Genomic DNA, 12,667 nt, shown 5'->3' with positions numbered 1-12,667 from the left:
CGAGCGCGCATGGGACACCGACCCGGATTGATTTATACGTGTAAGAAGTTACAAACAGTCCCTTTAAACAATTTAGTTTTGTGTCACATATTTGTCTCATTTATTATACAGGTACGGTGGGGTCACATTTTCCGACGGTCATCAGAAACGGTGACCTCACCACAGATTTCAGTGGTCACAGATTCTGGTGTAACACCGGCAAGAAAGCACATAAGCGTATTTCCTTTATATTTGTTTTAAATCACAAGTTAGATACTTCCTTGTCCTTTATCTACAGTAAGCATGAGTCATCCAGTACTGACTGGTACATCCAAAAATAATATTTAAATTATAGAATTTGGTATGACTCAATCTGATAAAACCCCTAAAATCCATTTAATTTTAGGTCTTATCATATTTTTAGATCTGTTTCTCTTGACATGTCTGACCACAGTCATATTTCTTGTAACAGAGATTAGTCAACAGCAAAAAAAAAGAACAACCGTCTTACTGAAAATCTCCAAAACTTTGATTGAACGAACTAAACTTTCATTAAACATAGTGCAGCTATTATTACCACTTCAGCGATCTTTCCCCCTATGGAGTCAGAATAGTCTTGCACCTTAAATAAGATTACACCTTGAAATGAAAATTCATGTACGATAAATTCACTCTTGCTTGACTGTAAATGAAGTGTGCGCTGGAAGGTGAAAGTCAACTCACACTCTATTATGACACTTTGGTTACTTAGCACTTTTTATATATGACATTGAGGAAGTCCCTGCTTCCCTTTTGTGGATGCCTCAATGCAATCTTTGTGACAGATTTATATTTCTTTGGAAATACCATGAATTGCCACATTACTTATGGATGAGAGAGAGACGGAGAGAATGTGTTGGTTTTAATGAGGTGACCTCCCTGTGTGTACTTCTCCTTGTTGAAGCTTTCTGTTGTGTTGGAGCCGCGGTGCGTGACGGGTCAGTCCATTACTGTACTTCCAAACACACACGACTGCTCAGAGGTTCCCTGTTGAGACAAAAATGAACGTGCCGTCCAGAGAGGAGTGGGAGGGGTGGGACCCGGCGCAAGTAGCCTTCTTTATGTGCAAGGTGAGTACAAGACTATGGTCCTGTTTTCTCATCATTTAAAAGTTAAGTCGTTCATTCTATCTAATGTGTAATGTCACGTTTGAGTGTTTCTCTTCATACACACTGGTCGTATACTGCTCAAGCAAGTGGTGAAATAAACATAATGTGAAATAGGATGACAGGAAGACATATTATGGAATTAAATTCAGTTCATCTGTGTAGTTAAATGTAAATTCAGGTGAGTAAATCCATGTTTACTGCCCGCAGAACAAAATGCAAGAATGTGCTACCACCGTAATCAGACTGAATATTGATGGACAAAGATTTCTGGTGAGTTACTCCCTCACATTTCCCTTCTTTCACCTGAATTTTCCAGAAATATACTCGCTCTGTCCCTCTTGCAGTTACATAATCTGTTAATCCGTTCAGGTTCATATCTGGGTTGTTGGTTGTGCTCAGTTTGTTATTCTAATTACATCAAAATGGACAAATCCTCCCGAGCAATTATTATTATGATTATGGTATTAAAAACAGCCGGATGGTTATATTTCCTCCAGCTATTTGTGTCTGTTTTGCTAAAAAAACTAAATAGTTTACAATGCCAAACATTTACAACATCCTCATTATTCTTTTTAAAGTCAAATGTGTTTGTAGTAATATGTTATTTTCTTGTTTAGATATATAAGCCTAAACTTTCAAATTGATATTTCTTGAGTAAATTGAAGTCTTCCTATGAATCTTAAATTGTACTGCAACACTTCGTCCAAAGTTGAAAAACAGTGGAGAGTTTACTGGACATGAATCATGACTAAACCAACTTGCTTGTATTACTTCCCCCACTCTTTCGGTTCGTAATTAGTGCTCCTCCCAATATGGAAGTGAGTACATCACTTGCAACTTCTGCTTTGAAATGGCACACATTGCATTGTCTACAGTGTGTGTGTACACTCTCTGAGGGCCTTTGCCATGTTTCTGAGAGGCACACTGACACAATGAGTGCAGTGTGTGTCAGTGGGAGAGAGTAAGAACTGTGAAATGAGACTCGGGGGATAATAAAGCTGTGATCCCTACTTATTAAGTAAGTATCATTAAATCTGCTTGAGACGTGAGGGAGGGGAGGGGGACTGTCTAACGAGGATTTTATGCAGTGAAATAACTGAAGCACGGGTTATAACTTCCTAATATTTAGTATTTAAAGGATCCATAATAATACCTCAGTGAAGTAGAAGCATTCATTCATATGCGTCTTTTTAGTGGCCACTTCTTCCCGCTACCAAATGAGAGCATCAATCTAATCCTCTATTCATTATTCACTGACCCTGAGCTGATAACATTTTAGGTGGGATATTGCATCATATCCCCCCCCCCATATCTCGCAAGCTTATCTCCCCCCAAAATATGCTCACTGTGGATTTTTATGAGTCAAAATGATTAATGTTTCAGAGCCGAGGCTTTGATGAGCAAGTTACCGGTGCACATCTGAAAAATACATATACATGCAGTATGTGTATTGACTGATAGATCCCATAGCTACGGAGCCAGCCAGGCTCTATTAAGCTGCAGGTAAACCCACGCTCATATCGAACGAGAATAATTCACCATGGCTGCACAGCTGGCTATAAACACACTTTCAATTTAACCAGCTCCAAAGCTGCAGAGCCGAACATTCACAGTCATACACCTGAAAGTGTGGACTTTTGTTTTCTGTATTTAATAATAATAATAATACATCAGATTTATATAGCTTCCTCAAAATCCTCAAATACGTTTTACATACTGTTGAATAAAATAAAGAATAAAAAACAAGCAGTAAACTCTTTAATAAAGACAGAAAAAAAGATTAGAATAGATTAGTATAAAATGGTGTCGACTTGGAAATAAAAACATGTGGAGAGGGGGATTTAGCTGGGGAAGGAAAGTCTGAAGAGGTGGGTTTTTGAAGGCCTTTTTGAATGATGACAATGTGGGGGCGTTTTTGATGTGGTTTGGTAATGAGCTCCACAGAGAGGAAAAGGGAGGGAGACTAAAAACGCCCTGTCACCTCAGGTTTGGTCCGAGAGGCTTGCAGGAAGTTGACATCTGCAGACTTGAGGCAAAGGGAGGGGACGTGCTTGTGGGAGGAGGTTGGAGAGGTACAGTAGAGGGGAGCCAGGTTGTTGAGGGCTTTGTAGGTGGTGAGGAGAATCTGCATGTTTAACCGGGAGCCAGTGGAGGTCATGGAGGACTGGAGTGATGTGGTCACTTGTACTCGTCAGTTGGCGGGCGGCAGAGTTCTGTACATACTGGAGTTTATAGAGTGGTGCAAGAGTGCTAAAATCTGGAAATGAGTCAGCATTTTAGCACGGCGGCTGTGGCTCAGAGGGTAGCAGGTTGTCCACCAACTGGAGGGTCGGTGGTTCGATCCCCGGCTGCTTCGGGTCACATGTCAATGTGTCCTTGAGCAAGACTTAACCCCAAATTGCTCCTGAAGGCTCAGCCATCAATGTGTGAATGAGTATTTACATTAGATTCTGATGGGCAAAGTTGGCACCTCTGCTATCAGTGTATGAATGAATGGGTGAATGCTGACATGTAGTGTAAAGCGCTTTGAGTGGTCAGAAGACTAGAAAAGCGCTATATAAATGCGAGTCCATTTACCATTCGGTTCCCTCGTCTCAAAATCAATGGGTTTTTTGAATGGGGTTTTGGTCAGATGCCTGAAATAAGGTCTGTGGTTAACACAAGCTTAGTAATTATATTTTTCTGTGGCCGGGAGGCGTGCTCATGTGTTTCAGGCCGGAAGAAATTATTTGTAACACAGGTCAACATGTCACAGGAGTCACAGGATCTGTTTACTGACCACACTTCGAGCCCGGGAGTGGCCACCGCAGCTTTCCATAGACATTTCATTGCAGCTCGCTCTGGTGTGAATTTAGCATTAATCATCAGCATGTAAGCTATGTCATCATGAGCATGTGAGCTTTGTCATCGTGAGCATGTGAGCTTTGTCATCGTGAGCATGTTAGCATGCTGATTTAGCTCAAAGCACCGCTGAGCCAACGTACAGCCTTGTTTAGGAGTATGTGCAATGATGGAGATGCCTCGGTATTGAATGGGGAATTATATTGACAAATCAAGTGAGGATCAATTTAACATTTGTAGTTAGTTACAGATAATTAGCTCAGTGGTTCTGATAGCAAGGCTATCTTGCTAACCTGAATCTTTTGTTTATTTAAATCAAATTCAATTTGGCTCGTTTTATTAGTGCTTTCCCCGTTATTTATTTATTTTTGCTCAAAGTCTTTTTATTGGCATTTTGTACAAAATCCAATAAATCACAGAAATAATTGTATAAACAAATTATTAAATAAGCAGAGTTAATTCATAAACAATTACATTTATACATATAAATGAATTCAATCCGATAGAAACATAAATGAAACACATACAAAAAAAAAGAAAGAAGGAAAAAGCAATAAGGAAAGGACCAAAAACAAAAAGATAAGTAAATTATTTTTAATGATTGATGAAGGAAGGGGTGACGGCATGGATTTTTTTTCTTTTTTTCAGCTTCTGAAGGGCAGCATGACAGAAAAAAGTTTGAGAACCAGTGAGTTAATGGATTACCTGACCAGTATACTGTAAAGAGAGAGCCTTCTGTGTGTATAAAGAGTGATTTGTCTCTTTGTCCTTGTGTGTCCTTGTACCTTGTCCTCACCGCATACTTCACCATGTGTGTCAGACGGAGCAGTGTTAATATTTAATCTGCCATCTGCATCCTCATCCTTTAGCTCTAAAAAGTCATTACTGTAAAGCCATTTGTCAGGTTTAGAAGTGTTTTATCTCCGAATTCAGTAGGTGGCACTCTTCACCTCTTCAGTTATGAGTACTCCTGCTCATTGTAACCATCCAGTTCCTCTTTTATTTATGACAAACGGCCGACTGTTACCTCTGGCAGAGAAATGTCACATCCTGTTGCAGGAGGATTTTACAACACCAACTGCAAGCTCCGCTGCTTTAGTGTATCAGCCACAGTTGTATTATGGATAACAGTGAAACAAAACAGATATTTACTTACGCATATATTTTTATACTCCGAGAACCCATTCACTCAAAAATGTGTTTTGCTAACAATAAGCTCCGAGCTCCACTGTGCAGAATGATGAATGTGCAGAGTTTGACACTAGAAAGCTATTTTTACATTATTCGTAGGGGGGAAGTTTGTCTTTGGTCACCTTAAATCAGAGTTGAAGACATGTAAGTACAAGCATTTTGTTACATCCAGTGGGCAACCTCTGAAAAGTGAAGCCAATGCTGAAGTGCCTTAAAGTTGCATTCTTTCTAACAGCCAGCAGGGGGCGACTCCTCTGGTTGCAAAAAGAAGTCTGAATGTATAGAAGTCTATGAGAAAATGAGTCTACTTCTCACTTGATTTATTACCTCAGTAAACATTGTAAACATGAGTTTATGGTCTCAATCGCTAGTTTCAAGTCTTCTTCAATACAGCATGATGTTCATTTAGTAAATTATGGTCCCATTTAGAGTCAAATAGACCATAAAGCAGGGGATGCTTTAGGGAGTGGCTACCTTGTGATTGACAGGTCGCTACCACGGCGTTGTCCGGTCTGGGAGTTGTCCGCCTTTTTGACTTTTTCCACAATGTGTTTTCAGTTCATGAAAGTGAATTATAAGTCACAAATAGCTGATCATATATTTAATTTTTCTTCTCTCTTTTTTTTTATTATATGATATATGATTGTTTACCCTGCCTACATGCAGCTTATTGTTCCTTCCCCATTTTTCCAGCCTTTGCTGAATCAGTTCCTATCTAGGGGAGGTTATTTAAGAGAATGAGAGCCTCATATCTATTTGACTCTGATGAAGAACACACATGGCGTCGAAACGTTAGTCTGCTAATAAAGTTGATTGTCTTAAATCCGTGTGCTTCAGTCTGTTTTGGAACTAGTCTCTGAGGCTTCGCCCGTTATTAGTTAACTATAACATTTTGGTTGTCTAAAAATGTCTTATTCAGCGTTCAGTTGTACTTAGCTCCACCCTCTCGTGTCACTTCTTGCAAAAAAACAATATGCTGACAGCTAAAATGGCGAACTCGAGGCTTCAAAACGCCCACAAACCAATGGGTGACATCATAGTGACTACATCCACTTCTCATATACAGTCTATGGACATATGTTGTAGGGCAGCAGTACGCCTTCACTGCAACCAGTCTGCCAGAAACGCAGCAGAAAAGGAGGAATAATTGTTTATTATTAGTTCTGTTTGACTCATCAGTAACTCAGCATGTGTCTGAGGGCAGAGAGGGCCTGTACTGTGGGCTCTGAATGTCATCCAGCGAGTGCACTGCTGCTGCTGAGCATTGCCTTTGGCTTACTTTGCATATTCATATGATGTTTATACAGTAGATGGAGCAAAGGGCATAAAAATCCTCAAGTAAACGGGCTCAAGTAAGTACAGATCTAAATAAGACAACATTGGCTGTGCTTCGAATGCACCTTCTTCACATTCCACCTCCAACATCCCTTCATTTAGCGGTAAGAATGAAAACAATCCAGCCCTGTTGGAGTGGTGGGTGGCCGTATAGTACAGTGTGGATGGGAATGACAGTCAGTCAGCATAGCGTATAGATAAAGGTATTCTCCATCTCTTTGATGCCATGTTCGCTCACACAGGTAGACAGGTTAAAAGAGATATGTAGTAGATCAGAAGAACTGTCAGCCTCTGTCTTTGTGACGCTGCCTGTGTGTGCCGCTGCTGTGTGAGGAAGTCACACTCAAAGTAAAGTAAAGGACAGCCTATATGCACACATATTCAGCAAAATATAACACATGATTGCTTTGTTGTTGGTATCGAACATCTACAGTGAAATACAAATGATATGTGCTTTGTAACATGTGTGTAGTTAAAAAGAGAAAGAACAAATATACTTTTCAACAGAGATTATAGACGTTAATATATATACAACTGTAGCCTTGATAAATCTAATTAAAATTCTGACGCAGCCCCCTTTGTAATGGAAAATAGAGGAAACAGAGCAACATATTAGTGTCCTAAAGCACTGGGTCCCGACTCCCTCTAGGGGTCGCCAAAACTTCAGCAGTGGTCACACGGCCTTCTTGATTTTAAGGGGTGTAAGACAACCTTTTTTTAAAATACAGTTGGCATATATCTCAGAATTTCCTTCATTTCTGTGAAGAAAATTAAATTAAATTGTTATTTTAAAAGTTTGGAGTATTATTTAAGATATAAACAGGATAAGAGCACAATGAAGACCTGAACACAGGCTAAGAGCTAATATAACAATGACTGTCAGGGAGAAGAAAACACTGAATTTGTCAAAAAAGAAGCCTATTAATTATGTATTATTGTTAAATATTTTAAAAATACATAATACAGACAAATAATTGTATTAAATGTTAATAAAAATAACAGGGAAGCTCATCTCTGATACAATATTCATAGGTAAGAATCTCAAAATTCATCCAAATCACTCGTTCTACACAAACTTCCTGCAGTTATTACATTCATTATTTGGGTTAATCGTATAGTTTATCAGTTGTTTAGTTCTTTACTTCATTATTTGTGCATTTAATAAAATAAAACAAAGGAGAAGAGATATACAATAACATAAATAAAAGCACAGGTGGGTTGAAAATTAAAAACAGGAACCCATATAACATTGATATTAAAAACCGCTGTATTATAATTAACAAAATACAAAAAAACATTTTTAAATATCTAAAAAAAGGAAAAGAATACTTAGTTCTGTACTGTTATTGTTATGCATTGACTATAATATAAAATATCCATAAATATGTAACTTAGTCAGGGGTCGTCAGTTTACTCAATGATAGAAAAAGGGGTCCCTTGAGGAAAAAGGTTAAGAACCACTGAGAAGAGAGAAAAATACCTTTAACCAGAATCAGAGTTAGACTTGTGATTTTGCTACGTTGGGTGTAGATTAGTGAACATGTGGGAAGCCTCTCACATAATGACAGTCATGAGACTTTGCACAGCTGCTGTGAAAGAACCAAAGCTAATTTTGTGGGCATGTAGCTGCGAAGCTGCTCTCTCTGTCGTGAAATGGAACTCATTTCAAAGGAAAGCTTTAACAAATGTTCCACCACGCGTCAACACCTCCACGTGCTGTTTGCCACGCCAGCAGCACAGACGCAGACAGCCAGGCACATGTGTCTGTTCTGTACTGAGATTTAACCCCAACAGAACAGACAGAAAGAGCTGCAAAATGTGGGTAGTTGTAGTTATGTGCTTTAAACTTTGGCAGCTTTTTTGTTGTTTGGGCCTGAGGTCATCTTACCCAACATCTGCAGAGATGTCTGACAGCAAAGACATCTTTGAACCTCGAGGACATAGATCTATCCATTGCGAATATGCTAATGTTTAGCATATGGAGTATATTACAGTAGGTTGTTTGATTTAAAGCTGCTACATGTAGAATTTTACATAATTATTGTATTTTTAACATAATGATGATGGCATCATTTTAGACAAAAGAAACGATTTCGTCAATCTATATCCACCCCAAATGTCTTTTATTGTAGCCATGCTAGTAGCGCAGCGCTAGGGATGGCAATGTTGGTCCACCACTTCAGTCCAGACTGAAATATCTCTACAATTATTGGATGAATTGGTGTCACATTTTGTATATAGATTCATGGTACCTAAAGGATGAATCCTAATGAGTCTGGTGAGATCCTGACTTGTTATCCAGCGCCAGCAGCAGGTCACATTTGTATTTGTTTGTCCAATATTTTGGTTTTGAAATATCTGCAAAACTATTTCCAGTAGCCTTAGCTGTACTTTGTGTTTAATACTAATTTTGTGACCATATTTTCAGACCCTCAAACCGGGACCCTTTAAGTATACTGTATTGTTGCATGTATGCACCAAGGCCACGGACAGCGCCTCAGCAGACGAAAAATTATGTTTTGTCTCCCAAAATCCACCAAAATATAGTTTATTTGAAAACGATATAATAACTAGTAAACACAACACATCACAGAAATTGCATTGGTGTAATATAACATATTTATCGATTGTCAGATACCATTTAAAACAAAACACAATGTATTTGCCGGTGTGCACAAGAGCAGGCTGCCAGCTAAATGGCCGACTGTGACACATCCTCTGCCAGATATTGTGTATTGATATCTGGCCGTCTTAATACTTCACAAAGGAAGGAGTAGCCTCCTGGAGCTCTTTAGAAAAGACCAACTTTCTCTTTGGCATGACAGCTAACCATTAGTGTAAAGAGCCGCTGGCATCATAGCAACAGCCTTGACAACGACTCATACAGACAAATCAGTGCTGAATTCAGACGTGTGGTGCATTATGGGTGATAATGAGTTGGTAATAAATGTCTCTGTAAGCACTGAAAACAAGTATAATATTATTATTTTAATTGTGGTGAAAACCGGGACAATTTGGTAGAGACTGTTGACATTTCAGTGTTTTACAGATATTACAACCAGCTTGAAACGCTAAACTAAGATGGTGAACATGATAAACATTATACTTGCTAAGAAACAGCATGTTAGCATTGTTAAGGTACGTGTCCACAGGCTCCATCCTTTCCACACTTCCCATTCATTGTGTATGTAAGCAGCCGTGCAATGCTAGTGTGGTAGCGTGGCGGTGCAATTCGAGAGACGGGGCGTCACATCGCCCGCTCCTTATTTGCATAAAGTTGAGGTCTAGGCTACTTTGTGCAAAACACAGGCGTCCGAGGCAACTCGCCACCTCTGGAAACTCCCTAGAAACTTTTAAACTAAGCGTTGTCGTTCCAAAATAAAGATATATTCAGCTCCTGCATGGCTTATTTCTCACATAAAATGTTTTCAGAAACACATTTCGGTGAACTATTTTCATGGAATAAGAGAAGAAATTTTCCAAACGAGCCGCCATGTTGGTTCCATTTGAAAGCTAAGAGCAGCAGCCCACGAGGGAAAGCGTTCATCCAATCAGGTGCATAGTGTCTAGTGACACCCCATCAAGCGTCCACAATGCTGGGAAGCGAGGCAATCCGTAAAAAACGCTTAACGTTTAACTGTAGACTTGTAGCCCTGCGAATACAACCACCAAATGGTGTCAATGTCTGATATTTGAATATTCTACATATGTTGGCTTTAAAGAGAATAGAAAAAATATATCTACGAGGATCAATAGAGTACTCATTCAAATAATCTTAAACTCAAAAATTTGGCGCGCACACACAAATCATTGAAAACAAGAATTCCAGCTTGAGAAAGATAGTTCCACGGAGACCATAGTCTCTGTTCACATATGCTCATTATTGGTCTATATGTACGTTATAAAATCGTGTAAAAACTTAAGATGTCATTGCTCAGTACAAAGGAGAGGCTGCGGCTTGTCGAGCTGTTGTGTCTCATTTGAACAAGCTCAGACGCTCCTATAAATAATTCAATGTCGGAGCAGCGTCTGAGTATCCACTGGGGCGGACTATTTGATATTTTATTCTGTGTCAAAAGGCTAAGTCTGATTTTATAGCGATATTCTCCTGTAAGCCAGTGGGACGATCAAGTGTGTATCTGTGGGGCCAAGGTTCAGTTCTTTGAAGGAGGTAAAGCCTTTCATATTAAGTGATCTCGCTCTCTGATTTACAAATGATTAAATCACAAGCTCTGCTTAAAGGGCTTCACTCTACTATTCTGCTAGAGGTAATGCTTTTGTTGCACCTACATTCCCATATTCACTCGCTATATGTGAGCTACATTATCGAATCACAAGCAGCTTTGAAAAACTACTATTTAATCAACTGTATGCATCTTAACAGTATATCATTACACTTGTTTCACAGGAGAGTCTGCAGATAAAGGGCTTCCATACATTATTCATGTGTAAATTAACTAGCCATATTAGACTCATACCTCATACCTTCTTATCACAAGCCTCTCTCTGTTTGTTCATTTGACACCTAACAAACTTCAACGCAAAACATCCAAATTTTCACAAACATTTGCTGTCATGGATCTTCATCGCATTACGACAAACATAAAACAGAAACGAGACAGAGCGAGTAACGACCCAGAGCAATGAATTATGAATGAAGTGGGGAATACATAATTTAGCGGGATTTTGTTGCATATTTTATGGTAATCATTTCCTTTCATTTGCGCATCACAATTGCCTTATACTGCAAAGCAGACGTTAAATGCAACACAAAATCCCAATGCAGCAGCGGGCAACCGGATAAACTTTTTCAAATGCTTGGTGATTTAGGAAATTGTGTGTAATATGGTGGTGGGTTTTTAGTTACGGGAGCAAGCTCTTCACTTGAAGGTCAGCTGTTTCAATTCACACAAGGGAAACTAGGCAACAGCAACACATCTTTTTATCTTTATTTATTTAGAGATTATGTTTGTCAGTTCTATGTCATTCATTAATCGATTAATTGTTTGGTTTATAAAAATGTCAGAAAAATAGTGAAAAATGGCCATCACAGTTTCTCAATGTTCAATGTGATGTCTTTAAATTAGGGCTCTCAATTGATTTAAATATTTAATCTCGCATTTTTTATCTGTTAAAAATGTACCTTAAAGGGAGGTTTGTCAAGTATTTAATATTCTTATCAACATGGGAGTGGACAAATATGCTTGCTTTATACGAATGTATGTATATATTTATTACTGGAAATCAATTAACAACACAAAACAATAACAAATATGGTCCAGAAACCCTCACAGGTACTGCATTTAGCATAACAAAAATGCTCAAATCATAACATGGCAAACTGCAGCCCAACAGGCAACACCAGCTGTGAGTGTGTCAGTGTGCTGACTTGACTATGACTTGCCCCAAACTGCATGTGATTATCATAAAGTGGGCATGTCTGTAAAGGGGAGACTCGTGGGTACCCATAGAACCCATTTTCATTCACATATCTTGAGGTCAGAGGTCAAGGGACCCCTTTGAAAATGCCCATAACAGTTTTTCCTTGCCAAAATTTAGCACAAGTTTGGAGCGTTATTTAGCCTCCTTCGTGACAAGCTAGTATGACATGGTTGGTACCAATGGATTCTTTAGGTTTCCTAGTTTCATATGATACCAGCTACTTCACTCTAACTTTAAAACTGAGCCCGCTACAACTTAGAAATCACAAGTTGCGTTAATGGGTTAAGGAAATTAGCGGCGTTAAAAAAAAGTTTTGCTGACGCATTATTATCGCGTTAACTTTGACAATGTGATGATGATGATGAATATCTTTGGGTTTGTCAGTCCAAAACCCAAAGATATTCTCTTTAATATAATATAAAACAGAGAAAAGCAGGAAATCTCCATATTTGAGAGGCTGAAAACAGGATTTTCTGCCATTTTTGCATGAGAAATTACTTCAGTGATAATCAGTTTTCAGTTATTTTGATTTTAATCTCATGTTGTCTTTGAGCCATTATTAAAGGCACCACACCCCAGCAGCTTCTCTATTGCTGCAGTATCTGACCAGCAATACTGACAATTGTAAGATAAAATGCATTTATGTAATGTTGGTGACCATATCTGACAGTGCAGCTCCCATGCTGTACAGTACGTACAGTTCGTACTAATAAAGTGGTTTCTCTTCCTCT

General features: G+C 38.8%; 1 protein-coding gene across 3 annotated transcripts in view; it reads left to right on the top strand.

Moving 5' to 3' along the window:
- Positions 1-807: 807 nt before the first annotated feature.
- Positions 808-12,667, top strand: part of blnk (B cell linker) — a 29,086-nt gene continuing 17,226 nt past the window's right edge. For all 3 annotated transcript variants that reach the window (XM_074646857.1, XM_074646856.1, XM_074646855.1), the window contains exons 1-2: positions 808-1,088; positions 1,335-1,397. In XM_074646857.1, coding sequence (XP_074502958.1) covers positions 1,020-1,088; positions 1,335-1,397 — 132 coding nt within the window. In that variant the 5' untranslated portion in view covers positions 808-1,019. The remainder of the gene's footprint in view (positions 1,089-1,334; positions 1,398-12,667) is intronic.

Source organism: Sebastes fasciatus, chromosome 9 (assembly GCF_043250625.1).
Source record: "Sebastes fasciatus isolate fSebFas1 chromosome 9, fSebFas1.pri, whole genome shotgun sequence".
Lineage (NCBI taxonomy): Eukaryota > Metazoa > Chordata > Actinopteri > Perciformes > Sebastidae > Sebastes > Sebastes fasciatus.
Note: the sequence above shows the minus strand (reverse complement) of the source record. Positions and strands in the feature narration are given on the sequence as shown.